We start from the raw sequence: 12485 nt of genomic DNA on the forward strand, positions 1-12485 counted from the left end.
GAGGAACCTCACAACGGAGTCGCCACTTCCGTGCGCGCGTGCGCAGTCGCGGGTCGGGCGCGTGCGCAGCGCCGGGTCCTTCCCGGCTCCAGCTCCTGCAGCTCGCGCTCCTCCTCCCGCTCCCTACCACCAGCCCGCCGCGGCCCGGTTCCAACGTGTAGACCCGCCGAGTGAGGCGTCGGTGCTTAGTGCTGCAGAGACTGCCGTGTGGTCCCGGCACGTGGTGCCTGCCATGGCGATGGATCAAGTGAACGCGCTGTGCGAGCAGCTGGTGAAAGCAGTGACGGTCATGATGGACCCCAGCTCCAACCAGCGCTACCGACTAGAAGCCCTCAAGGTAGCTGGGGTCCCGACGCCCCGGGGCTGGCCGCCCTTTGCGCTCTGGGTCCCAGCCCGTGGGGAACCGATCCCGCGGAGCCTGGGCCTCCCCGCGCCGCCATCCGCGCTCTGCCCCCGCCCTTCGGCCCAGACGCTGCCAGGCTCCTCAGTCGCTGCCCGCCGCCCTTCTCCCCACGACCCCTTTGGGCCGCGATCTGCACCGGTTTTCAGCTCTTGAGCCCCACTACCCTAGCCACCACCCCACCCCACCCCCGCCGCCGCACGTGCAGATCCCGCCCCCAGTGCCAACTTGGTTCTTCAGGGTCCACCCCGCTGTGAACACCGCTGGCCTTCCTAACCGTCCTACCCAGCCTCCAGCCCCGCCCCCATGCCCGTCTGGACATCCTTACCTAATGCATAGGTGGTTGGCCGCTTTTGGGCGCATCTGCATACCCCTCCCTTGTTTTCTAAGCGTGTGATATTTGTAGGCTGTGTCATGCAAAGATGAACTTATACCACTTGCTTTGCATTTTCTCAAGGGCACTTTGGTTTCCTGAAAGTAGTTTTCTTAAGTCGGGGTTCTTTAATCCGCCGATTGTCTCAAGTGTGGTAGTTTGGGAATCGAATACTAACGGAACGGGGATGCTACTAAAATCGAGGTAATCCCCTTTCAACAACGTCTGTAGGTGCTCCTCCTGTGTATTTTATGTGATGTAACTTAATAGTCACTGCCACTTGGAGGAAACTTTACTGTGCCATGGAACTTGGAATCAAATAACTTGAGTTCTGTTTTTTGTTATAAAATACTTAGCTGGGTGTGGTGGCACACATCTGTAATGCCAATTCTGGAAAGGCAGAGGCAGGAGGATTGTTGGGAGTTTGAGGCCAGCCTGGGCCTAAATTCAAGGTTAGCCTGCACTGCAAAGTGAGACAGCTTTTCAAAGCTCCCCACCCACCCATATAAAAAATAGGCACAAAAGTAGAGAATTCTACAGTGGTCACACATATACGTGTCATGTTATACAGCTTTTAATATTTTTATTTTGTTTTATTCCCCCCCTCCAAGGTTTTAAAGCAAACTCCAAGAATTGTCATTCTGCCACAATATACTTCAGAGATGTATTTCTTAGTTTTTTTACTCCTTTAGGTCAAATTATTTTTTCAGTGATCATAAGGTTACTAGTGGCCACAGCATGACAAATATACCATCAAAGTGAAAGAGACATTTATCAGTTGTTTACTTGCATAATGTTGAGCTAGGGTTTGCAACTAAGTTTTTTTTTTTTTTTTTTTTTGTCTTTCTCTCTTAGCTCCCCAAAGGAAATACTAACTTTGCTTCTTTCAGTTTTGTGAAGAGTTTAAAGAAAAGTGTCCTATCTGTGTCCACTGTGGCTTGAGGCTAGCTGAGAAAACACAAATTGCCATCGTCAGACACTTTGGTCTTCAGATACTGGAACATGTTGTCAAGTAAGGAACTCTTGGATATGACTGCTGTAGGCTGTGAGAATGCAAATCTGTATTTCTTATGTAACTTGCATGTTCATTTGTGTGCTTATTCATGAGTTTGAACCTTTTTCATGCATTCAAAAATCAACTGAGCTGGAGTTTTAGCTCAGCAGCACAAGTCCCTGCCTGGCAAACACAAGGTTATGAGTTTGATACCCAGTACCAAAAAGAAAAAAAAGTGGATAGAAAAAGCTTAACTGACAGCTGCTACTCTTATTTGTCTGGTATTTTGAGCTCCTACTGTGCTACACAGATCACACGAAAGATCACGCAATCTCACTGGAGAAATCCAGTGCATAGGTAAACAAATCTGTGATAAGGCACCTTGCCTTTTTTTTTCTGTTTGAGTGTGGGTCTTCCCTGAATGGCAGATGGACAGCAGGCTTTTATGAAAAGAACTGAAAACTCCTGACTTCAGTCTTTTTAAACTCACCACCTTTCAGAACAGTTAGATTTTAAGTTTTTCTGAAATACAGTAAAACAATATAGAAACCCAAAGTTTTTCTGAAATACAGTAAAACAATATAGAAAGAGAACAACATCAAGATTTATATTTTCTAGCCTAATATGGTAGTATACACCTATAACCCCTGCTCTCTGGGAAGCCAAAGCAGGGGCTTTAAAAGTGTGCACCTAGCCTGGGCAATTTAGTGATTTAGTGAAACCCTGTCTCAAGTTTAAAAAGGGGTAAGGATGAGCTTAGTGCAAGGGCTGTGGGTTCAATCCCCAGCATCCCTGACCACTTTACTACCCCTCAAAAGACAGATTTTCTGAAAAGCGGCTATAGTACTAGAGTCATCCTTAGATGTACAGTTACTTTTGGGCTATTAGTAAGAACTTGAGAGAAAAGCTGGTTTGTGGCACAAATGCTTTGTGAGTAAACTGAAGCGCATTTAAAATCTTTTCCCAAAGCATTTTTCTACCCATTCTCCAAAGGCACAAAGTCAGAAATACAATTTTTTTTTTTTTTTAAAGAAATTGCCAGTGGAATCAAATGCGGGAATCAAAGCTATTCTCCTGTGAAAAAATGACATCTGACATGGTTCTGTTGCTTTTTGTGTTTGGGTGACAGGTTCCGGTGGAACAATATGTCTCGCCTGGAGAAGGTCTTCCTTAAGAACAGTGTCATGGAGCTGATTGCCAGCGTAAGGACGGGATGGCTGGGGACTTAGGTTTCCTTGTACTTACTGTTGGGGTACTCACCAGTTGGCCTAGGCCAGGCAGCATAATGATTGCTTTTGCCTTCAAAGAAAAGAAAAAAAACTATAGCAAGAGATCGTAATTCATCCCATTTCTCTTATTAGATTTAAACGGTTACCTTGTGGGTGGACTTTTGTTTTAAAACCATAGCAGGCAGAGGAGTTTAAACATTTTCAGCAAGTGAATGAATAAGGTTCTTAGATCTAAATTAGATTGAAACACCATCCACATTGCTACCTGTTAGCCAAACCAAACTATCATGTGACACTCATAACACCAACAACAAAAATACAGAATGAATTTGTTTAAAGTATTTGAATAAGACTTTAAATATGTTTAAAGTCCACAATCCTTTTCTCTTTTTTTAATGAAGGGCACAAAATGTGGAATTCCCTATCCATTTCATGCTTGTTAAAAGGAAAAGTATTCCCTTCAAAATTATGAAATAACTTAGCCAACTAGGACTTCTGTTTTACTAGTTCTGTGGAAATTGACTCATTAGTCTTGATAGCACATTTAATAAGAGAACTTAGTAGTAGTTTTTTAATATTTTCCCTCATAGTAGAAATATTAATAAAATAGTCAATTCCCCCTCTATACCCTCCCATTTTATCAGCCTCTCAATGATAGTTGTTTTCAGTTGTTGACCTTCTTTAAAAAATAAAGTAAACCAAGCCTGTTGGAATTCTGGCTGAGGCAAGAAGGTCACAAGTTTTAAGTCCAGCCTAAGAAACTTATCTAGACCCTGGCTCAGTAAATGGCTGAGGTTTTAGCTCAGTATGAAGGCCCTTAGTTCAATTCCCAGTATCACAAAAAACAAAACATATGCCAGGCGTGGTGGCACATGCCTATAATCCCCCAGCACTCGGGAGGCTGGGATAGAAGGATCACTACAAGTTTGTGGTCAGCCTAAATTAAAATGTAGTGAAACTTTGTCTCAAAAAGAAAAAAGAAACAGTAACAACAACAAAACCCCATAAAAACATGAAGCAAAATGGAAGTGTCTGTGGTTTGCAAAGAGCAGTGATGTTTTCCTGACTCCATGTGACAACGATTTCACTAGCTGACGCAACCTTCATTTAAGCTTGAGAAGAATGACTGGTTTGTGGGCAGGTCAGGTGTTTCAGACAGGGAGAACAAATTTGCTGCTTTAGTTTTACAGCGTGTCTGCTGATGAGTTTTGTACATGTGGCAGCCCAGGTTTTCCACTTGGAATTCAGTCCTACAGACCCCTTTACATCCTTGTTCTTTTTCAGGGAACAATGAACATTTTGGAAGAGGAGAACCACATTAAAGATGGTCTGTCGCGAATCGTGGTGGAGATAATCAAGCGCGAGTGGCCACAGCATTGGCGCGACATGCTGGCAGAGCTGGACACGCTGTCCAGACAAGGGGTACGGAGAGGGCTTGTTCATAGGCAGACCCTGGAGCTTCCTTCCGGGGGGGTGCTGGCTGCTGCCCTGTCTGTGAGACAAAGCGTCAGATGCTCCTGTGATGAACAGAGTGCTCCGGTCTAAGGTCTGCTAGCTTATTTCTGTTGTACAGGAAACTCAGACGGAACTGGTGATGTTTATCCTTTTGCGCCTGGCAGAAGATGTAGTGACCTTTCAGACTCTTCCCTCTCAAAGAAGAAGGGATATCCAGCAAACCTTAACCCAGAACATGGAGAGTATCTTCAGTTTCCTACTCAACACACTGCAGGAGAATGTGAACAAGTACCAGCAGATGGTGAGGGACTCCCCACCCCACAAGCGCCCTGTGTTCTAACATACAGGTTTGGTTTTTAGTTAAAATGCTCTTTCAGGAAGTTAGTAGGGTACCTAGGTTAGCAGCAGGAAAAAGTCATTCTGGTTTGGTTTTTTTTGTTTTTTTTTTTTTTGTTTTGTTTTTAATTTATTTTAACAGTACTGAGGATTGAATCCAGGGAACTCAGAGCTACTTCCCCAGCCCTTTTATTTTGAGAGAAAGGAATTTGCTATGTTGCCCACACTGGCCTCGAACTTGAGGTTCTCCTGCCATAGCCTCCCAGGTAACTGCTGTTACTGCCTTGTACAGGTGTGCACTGCCTTGTCCAGCGAGGAAGAGTATAAGCAAAAAAACTAAGAAATGATAGGCGAAAGTAAATCGGAATTTTTTTCTCAGAAATTCAGTGAGTTTCCCTGTCTATTACAAAAGTAATTACTTTCACAGTTAAAAAAATTAAATAGCATAAAAGGTAATACTTAATGTTCAAAATCCTACCTGTCTTCTAGGTCACAATAGCCTCCTGTTACATTATGGTAATCTATTTGGTCCTGCTCCCTTCTGCAGTAGACAACTGCCAAGTTCCTTTGTCTTCATTACGTGAGCTCTGGTGTTTTATTCTGCCTGAGTAGGTTTTCTTTTTTCAGATCGAGTTAGTCAGACACTGGTCTTTCTGACTGTTGTAGTTTTCAGGAGGTACCTTTCAGAAGGAGGTAGTGTAAAATTAACTTAATACAATGTTGTCAGTGGAGGTGATTTGCCCCTACAGGGGCCAGATGTTGCTTCTCACAGTTGAGGGGATTGCTTCTGGCATCTAGCAGAGAGAGGCCGGATACGTTGCTAAATGCTCTAATCAGCCAGCCCACTAGGACAGCGTCCCGGGACATAGCTGTCTAACCCTAAATGTCAACACGTGCTGAGCCTGAAAACCCTCATCTAGAGTTCTCACAGAGGCTTATTTCACAAGGTAGGTGGAACTAAAATAGCTCTTTGCTCTGCCCTCAAAACTATATTGGGTCTGACTTTAGAGAAGTTCTAGGCACTAATGCAAATGATAAGTTGGGAAGAACACAAAGTAAGTATCTAATATGTGCTATAAATTTGTTTACACTTTTTATATGGTATCTAGTCCTCAGAACTACCCTAAATTTGGAGATACTGTCTCTCAAGGTTCAGAGGGTATGAAGATGCTATGTAATAAATTAATGAATATCTCTAATATTGCAGTGGCTTTCACACCCATTCTTTTTATTAAAGTGAAATTCTTTTCCTAAGGTACCTCCCCAAGATTCCTTAAAGAGAAACATAAAAAAAACATTTGTTTTTAAAAAACCTATATATGAGGGCCAGAAATACAGCTCAGCAGGCACAGTACCTGCCTGGCAAACACAAGGTCGTGAGTTCTATTCCCAGTACCACAAATAAGTAAAAAAAAAAAAAAAAACTATATATATATATATATATATATATATATATATATATATATACCTATATATGTGTTGAGGGTTAGGGAAATGGACCGAAGTGCAGATGTTTTATCCCTGAGTTGATGTATTAGACCATAGGATTCAGAGTACTTTTTTCCAGGCAGCCACTTATGCCACTGAGCTAAATCCCTGGCCCAGATTCAGGATACATTTTCATAAAACCAGTGTGTTTTTGTAGTCAAAGAAATAGCAATAGGAGCTTGACATAGCAGTGTATACCTGTAATCTCAGCTAGTCAGAAGGCTGAGGCAGAATAATTGGCAAGTTCAAGGCCAGTGGAACAACTATCAAGATTTTATCTCAGATAAAAAAAGGATAGTGATGTAGCTCAGTGCTACTGTCCTTGCCTAGAATGTACAAGGAAGGCCCTAAATTAAAATCCCTAGGACCAAGAAAAATAAAGTGGTGGCACCAGCTTAGTGTTGGTGACTCTCAGGAGAGAGATTTTATTAAGGAAGAATTCTTTTGATTAGAAAGGATAGCATCCCATAGGAATGAAGGCATTTCCTCTGCAGAACAGCACCATCTGTGGGAGATGAGCTAGAAAATCTCTTAAGTTATGCATGCATCATGTTTGTAGAATACTGAAGGAACTTCCTTGGGAAAGCTAAGGCATACAGAGTTTCACTTGAAAGCCGTTTATTCATTTGCATTTTAAAGAAAAGCTAAACACCCTACAGTCAGGCATCATAGCAATGAAGTGTTAAAAACAATCTTCTATTCACAGCTATAGTAGTTAGTGAAGTTCACTGGTTTTCAAACACTTGCCTATTATAAATAGTTAGCTCTAATGGAACATGTTTGCAGCAGGGCTGCTAGGCAAGGGCTCAGGCAGAAGTTGGAAACCTCCCCACTCTGCACATCTTCCTTTGGGTTTGGTCTTCACCGTCTCCTGAACCCTGGCATACACAGGGGCCAGCTTTTGTTCCCTTGAACTTGTTTGATCACTCCTAGACCTTCCCTACTTCCATCCTTTTGCCTTCCTGCTTGGGGAGTAGACCAAAACGGAAACAAAAGGGTGAACAGGCTGTCTCCCTGTCTTGGGACCTGTCCCTTCCACTCCAGTGGTCATGGGCAGTCTGTTGGCGGGCAGGTAGTCTAGGTTTGGGCGCTGTCATGTGAATCTGAGACCTTTATACTTCCAATGGTGGTAACTGTCAGGTGCTTTAGAAGTTGTTATTCATGCATGTGTTATTTCTCCTGTAATCATTGTAAGGAGTTGCTAATTTTATGTTTAGTAGTTCCTTAGGAAATGTTAATTTTGTATGCTTTGAATTATAAACACATTTTTATGACATCTGAAATATAAGGATTAAAATCAGCTCTTTGAATATATTGTTTGTTTTGGTTTAGTTGTTGTTTTTCTGTTTTTTGTCTGGGAGTTGAAATCAGGACCTCATGCTTGTCAAACTGAGCTAAACCCTGGCCCCTTGAACATATTGTTTTAAACAGCCATGATTTTGTTTTGTTTGTTGGAGTTACAACCACCTTTTTTAAAAAAATTTTTTTAAAACAAAGCAAAAAGGTTAGAAACAATACAGAATTTCAAAAAAAAGAAATTAATGCTACTTAATGTATTACATATTGTTACTTTAGAAGTAGTTGTTGTTCAGATTACAAGAATTAGGCATAAAAAATGATCAGATAATGAGAGCACAAAATTCTTATTGATGAACTTAAAGAGATTAATAGTATAGTTAATCTATCATATATATATATTCATGCACTCATATATATGTACGTATATACCTATAATCTCTTCCTTTTCTCCTTTCCCTTAGAACAGCCATGATTTTGATGTGTTTAGCATCTAATAGTTTTGTGTACATGGTTTTCCTATAGATAAGCCCACATATACATGGTCATACATTGGATCCAATTTCATTGTTTCTTGCTTTAACCTGTTCTTAGGGGAGTATCAGTTAATGTGTTCTAAGTTACATCTGTATTTAACAATCGTTACTTAAAGACCTTAATTATGAGGGTGGAAAGTTGCTGTGTACCCTTTTGCTCATCAGAAGCATCTGATCCTTACACTTTTCTTTCAGAAAACAGATGCTTCTCAGGAGTCAAAGGTAAGAGCGCTCCTCTCTTTCACGGTCTTAGAGGCAGACTTCCTTAGGACCTCCAGGTGTGAGAACACACGCACCTACTGACCTCACACTTGGGCTTTTTTGGTCATTGAGCTGTAGTATAAGGGGGTAAATCTTTAATATGTCAGGTTTCTTGGGGAAGCATAAAATGGCCACTATGTCTCATTGATGAACGCTGAAGCATGCCATTGGTTATGAGTCAAAAGAAAACTTTTTGTTTTCTCCTATCAGTCACTGTTACATGAGTACATATCTTGAACTCATTTTCTTTTAGAGAATAAATTCAGGCATTCCCACAGTGTCCGTAGGTGTTAGAATTTGATGGTTATGGGGTGATTTCCCGCAGGCTCAGGCCAGCTGTCGGGTCGGCATTGCAGCATTGAACACGCTTGCCGGCTACATTGACTGGGTGTCCATGAGTCACATCACAGCTGAGAACTGCAAGCTGCTGGAGATGCTGTGCCTTCTTCTGAACGAGCAGGAGCTGCAGTTGGGAGCAGCCGAGTGTCTTCTCATTGCTGTCAGTAGAAAAGTAAGTTGCGCTTAAACTGACTTTCACATTTTTTTTGGTACTGGGAATTGAACTCAGGACCTTGCACTTGGCCAGGCAGGTGCTGTCTGACTTCCATTCTTAAGTGTCTGAGTTAGGAAATATATATTGTCAGTAGCTTGTTATGGCAGAAAGACATTTAGACGTTGGGCATTTTGTTCCTTGAGACCAACTTCCTGGCTCCTCTAGCCCTTTAGGACTGCAGTATTCCAGGGATCTGTTGGTAGAACATACAGGGATTTGTCGGGCTGTTTGGTTGTTGAAACAGCAATGATTCTTGGCATTTTCACTTAAATAAAAGTAATGTTAATATTTAAAGGTCATTTACTGTTATGTCAGAGAATCTCATATGGTGGTTATACCGGCTTTATGTCTGTCTTGGCTAACGGGACCCTGACTCATCTTCATAGAAGTGTTATCTGTGGGATGTGGTTTGTTGTTGTATCAGTGTTGTTGCACAGCACATTTAAAATGTAAGTCTTACCCAAATTTGCTTTAGACTTATTTTTTTTCCAGTGTTGGTTAAGCTCTTGGTGGGGAGTATATAAGTACATTTGAGTGTATCAGTCTAGGAGACACTAGTAACTCAAGGTTTTTAGTAATACAGTATATGTGACTGTTTTTCTACAATTGGATCTAGGGCAAGTTGGAAGACCGGAAGCCTTTGATGGTTTTATTTGGAGATGTCGCCATGCATTATATACTCTCTGCTGCCCAGTGAGTATCATAACCTTTCAGTATGTTGTGGCTGGGCGTGGTGGTGCATACCTAAAAGCCCAGTACTAGGGAGGCTTTGGCAGGAGGACTGCCACAAATTCAAGGCCAGCCTGGACTACATAATGAATTCAAAAGGGGCCCAAACTGTGTCCAAAAAAAAATGCTGTGGCTAAACCCAAAAAATGATGTGATTTTCAGCTTGTATGCACACAGGTGTGTGCATGCATGCTGGGAACTGAACCCAAGGCCTCATGCATGGTAAATGTACTGTCCACTACTGAGCTATACCCCAGCCCCACAATATGTTTTCTAATCTTTTCATTTTTAATCGTATTTGTGGATAAGACTTAAGTTCCTATATAAGTGGCAGCAGTCAACTAATGTTTTGTGTTTGTATAAGAAAATATGATGTTCTTCAAAGGACTGGTCAACTTTTTTGGAAATGAGCTATAGCCTTCAACCAGAGCCCACTCATTTTCACAGCCTACCTCCACCCCCACTGCAGACAGCTCAGTTCTCTGCTTCGAGTGATCCCTGGGCACCCTTGGCACCCTTGGCCACAAGGTCTGAGAGTGCTTAGATCAGCTGGGCAGAGCTCCAGGTGCTCCTTTCTGCCCTCTTCAGTAGGCAGTGACCAGGGAGCTTGAGCTCCCAGGCAGCAGGCACAGAGATGTATGCATAAAACACAGAATGGCTTCTGCCTATTTTCTTTCAATTTCTCTGGAAAATAATGAAACTTTTCCTATAGATTGATACGTGTTTTTTCATTTATTTGTTTGTTTTATGAGTGAGGGTTTCACTATGCAGTTCAAGCTGGCCTAGAAATTTACTTGGTAGCCCAGATTGGCCGTATAGTCACACAGTGATCCTCCTTCAGCCCCAAGTGCTGGAATTGCAGATATGTGCTACTATTCCTGGCCTGATGTGTTTCTGACCAGGGTCAGAGAGAGCTGTGTGCTACAAATAATTGAAGCTTTTTTAAAACATCTTTTTATTTTTTTAATTTTTATTTTAAAGAGAATAAAAACAAAACGGAATAAAGCCAATCAAAGCAAAGCAGTGAAAGTGGTACAGAACTTTGAAGCAGAATAATAGGAAATCAACAATGGCTACCATAGAATATCTTGTTATCTTCACACTAGTGATTCATTCTATCAGCCCTAGTAAAATCAAATAAAACGAAGAATAGAACCAATCTAAAAAAGCATTAAATAAAACAAAACAGTAAGTTGGAACAAAACAAAGCAGTGAGAACAATATTGGATTTCAAAAACAAGAAGGAAATCCCTCCACATTTGCTATATTGCATACTGTTAGCTTCCTAATAGATGCTCAGACTATCAGCCCCAAGCCTGCAAATTCAATCAAGCAATACAAGCATTCAGTTGTTTTTTGTACCTTAGTTGCCATCAGCCTGTCCTCCAAACCAGCCGGTTGCTTATGGCAGGGTGAGGGCGGTGTCTTGATTCTCAGCCTGGCGCTGGTTGGCTCATGGGGGTGGGAGAGGTCAGTCTGGCTTCTCTCTGGGCCCCACATGGTCTGCCATAGTTGAAGCTTTTCCAACACTTTTTTTTTAATCATCTTATTCTTGGTCCTGGGGACACAGGAAAAGGTGTGAAACACATGAAATATTTAACATCTGTTACTATTCACTCTATGGCATGTTTTTATCTTGGCTTTCTTTCCCGTGGAGATAGCACTTCTGTGTGGAAGGGATCCTGTTGACTAAATGAATACTCTGTGTTTGGGGTAATCACTGCCTCCAGGGTTCATTTATTAGTTATGTAGACTAACACACATGCAGAGGTATGGCATCTCCCACTTCTGCTCTGGGGACCTGTCCCGCACCCATGATTACATAGCCCCACCCTGCCTGTAAGCCTCCACAGGGCCTGGCATGGTTTCTCCGAGGCTGTCCTTTTTCTGTCTCTACACTGCCTGCAGGGTAAGCTGTGTGACCACTATTTACAGAGTTTGCTACGCATTGAGCTACGTGTGAATTGTCCAGTACCCTTTCATGCCAGGTATTGCCGTCTAATCAGTCAGTCTTATTTATTTAGCAGGTTTTTGGATTCTACTGGCCAGTCGAACCAGAGTAAATGATTTGGATAGTGAGACACAAAATCAGGAGTTATTTTAATCCTTTTTCTTTTATAAGTGATGTAAGGAATTGATGCCTGATTCCCAGGGCTCTGTCCCTGTCCTCCCTGGACCATCAACTCATGTCTTTTTGTGCAGCTGCTGTGTTGTTTTATGTGGTCCTGTTCAGAGCTATGTGACCATCCCACAATACTGAGCTCTATGTTAGTGAGGGAGGAGATCACACTATCTGCATTAGCCGTGTGGTATTAGAGTTTTTTGTTTGCTTTTAACTTCGCTGATCACCAGGATTGGACTGGTGAGACACAGACTATGTAGCTGCCTATACTCAGAGCTCCACGCGCCCTTGGTGTGCAGCCTGTCACTCTGTTCTCTTACAGGACAGCCGATGGCGGCGGCTTGGTGGAGAAGCACTATGTCTTCCTGAAGAGACTCTGCCAGGTGCTGTGTGCACTGGGCAGCCAGCTGTGTGCACTGCTGGTGAGCAAGGGCTCTGGGGGGGACATTCAGAACAACGGTCCCCAAGACCAAGGGTGAGAGTAGTTTTGTTTTATGTTTTGTTTGTTTTGCTGTACTGGGAATCAACCTCTAGACTTATATCCCCAGTCTTTTTTACTTTTCATATTTTAAGATAAGGTCACTCTAAGTGGCCCAGACTGGGCTCAACTCTGTGATCCTTTTTCTTCACTTTCCCAGATTGCTGAGGTACTGGTATTATAATTACAGGCATGTGTCTCCGCACCTGGCTGTTTTTTAACCCTTGGAATGTTG

At 42.4% G+C, this 12485-nt stretch overlaps 1 protein-coding gene across 4 annotated transcripts in view; it reads left to right on the top strand.

Moving 5' to 3' along the window:
* The first annotated feature begins 44 nt into the window (after positions 1–44).
* The window catches only part of Xpo5 (exportin 5), a 38902-nt gene continuing 26461 nt past the window's right edge, over positions 45–12485 (top strand). For 2 of the 4 annotated variants that reach the window (XM_063238811.1, XM_063238812.1), the window contains exons 1-9: positions 45–337; positions 1664–1785; positions 2897–2969; positions 4281–4418; positions 4570–4752; positions 8303–8329; positions 8694–8879; positions 9538–9614; positions 12095–12194. In XM_063238811.1, coding sequence (XP_063094881.1) covers positions 233–337; positions 1664–1785; positions 2897–2969; positions 4281–4418; positions 4570–4752; positions 8303–8329; positions 8694–8879; positions 9538–9614; positions 12095–12194 — 1011 coding nt within the window. In that variant the 5' untranslated portion in view covers positions 45–232. The remainder of the gene's footprint in view (positions 338–1663; positions 1786–2896; positions 2970–4280; positions 4419–4569; positions 4753–8302; positions 8330–8693; positions 8880–9537; positions 9615–12094; positions 12195–12485) is intronic. The other 2 variants (XM_063238809.1, XM_063238810.1) reach the window with 1 other exon arrangement.

Source organism: Cavia porcellus, unplaced genomic scaffold (genome assembly GCF_034190915.1).
Source record: "Cavia porcellus strain 051 isolate PalLab524CR breed Dunkin Hartley unplaced genomic scaffold, mCavPor4.1 scaffold_28, whole genome shotgun sequence".
In the NCBI taxonomy this organism is placed as follows: Eukaryota; Metazoa; Chordata; class Mammalia; order Rodentia; family Caviidae; genus Cavia; species Cavia porcellus.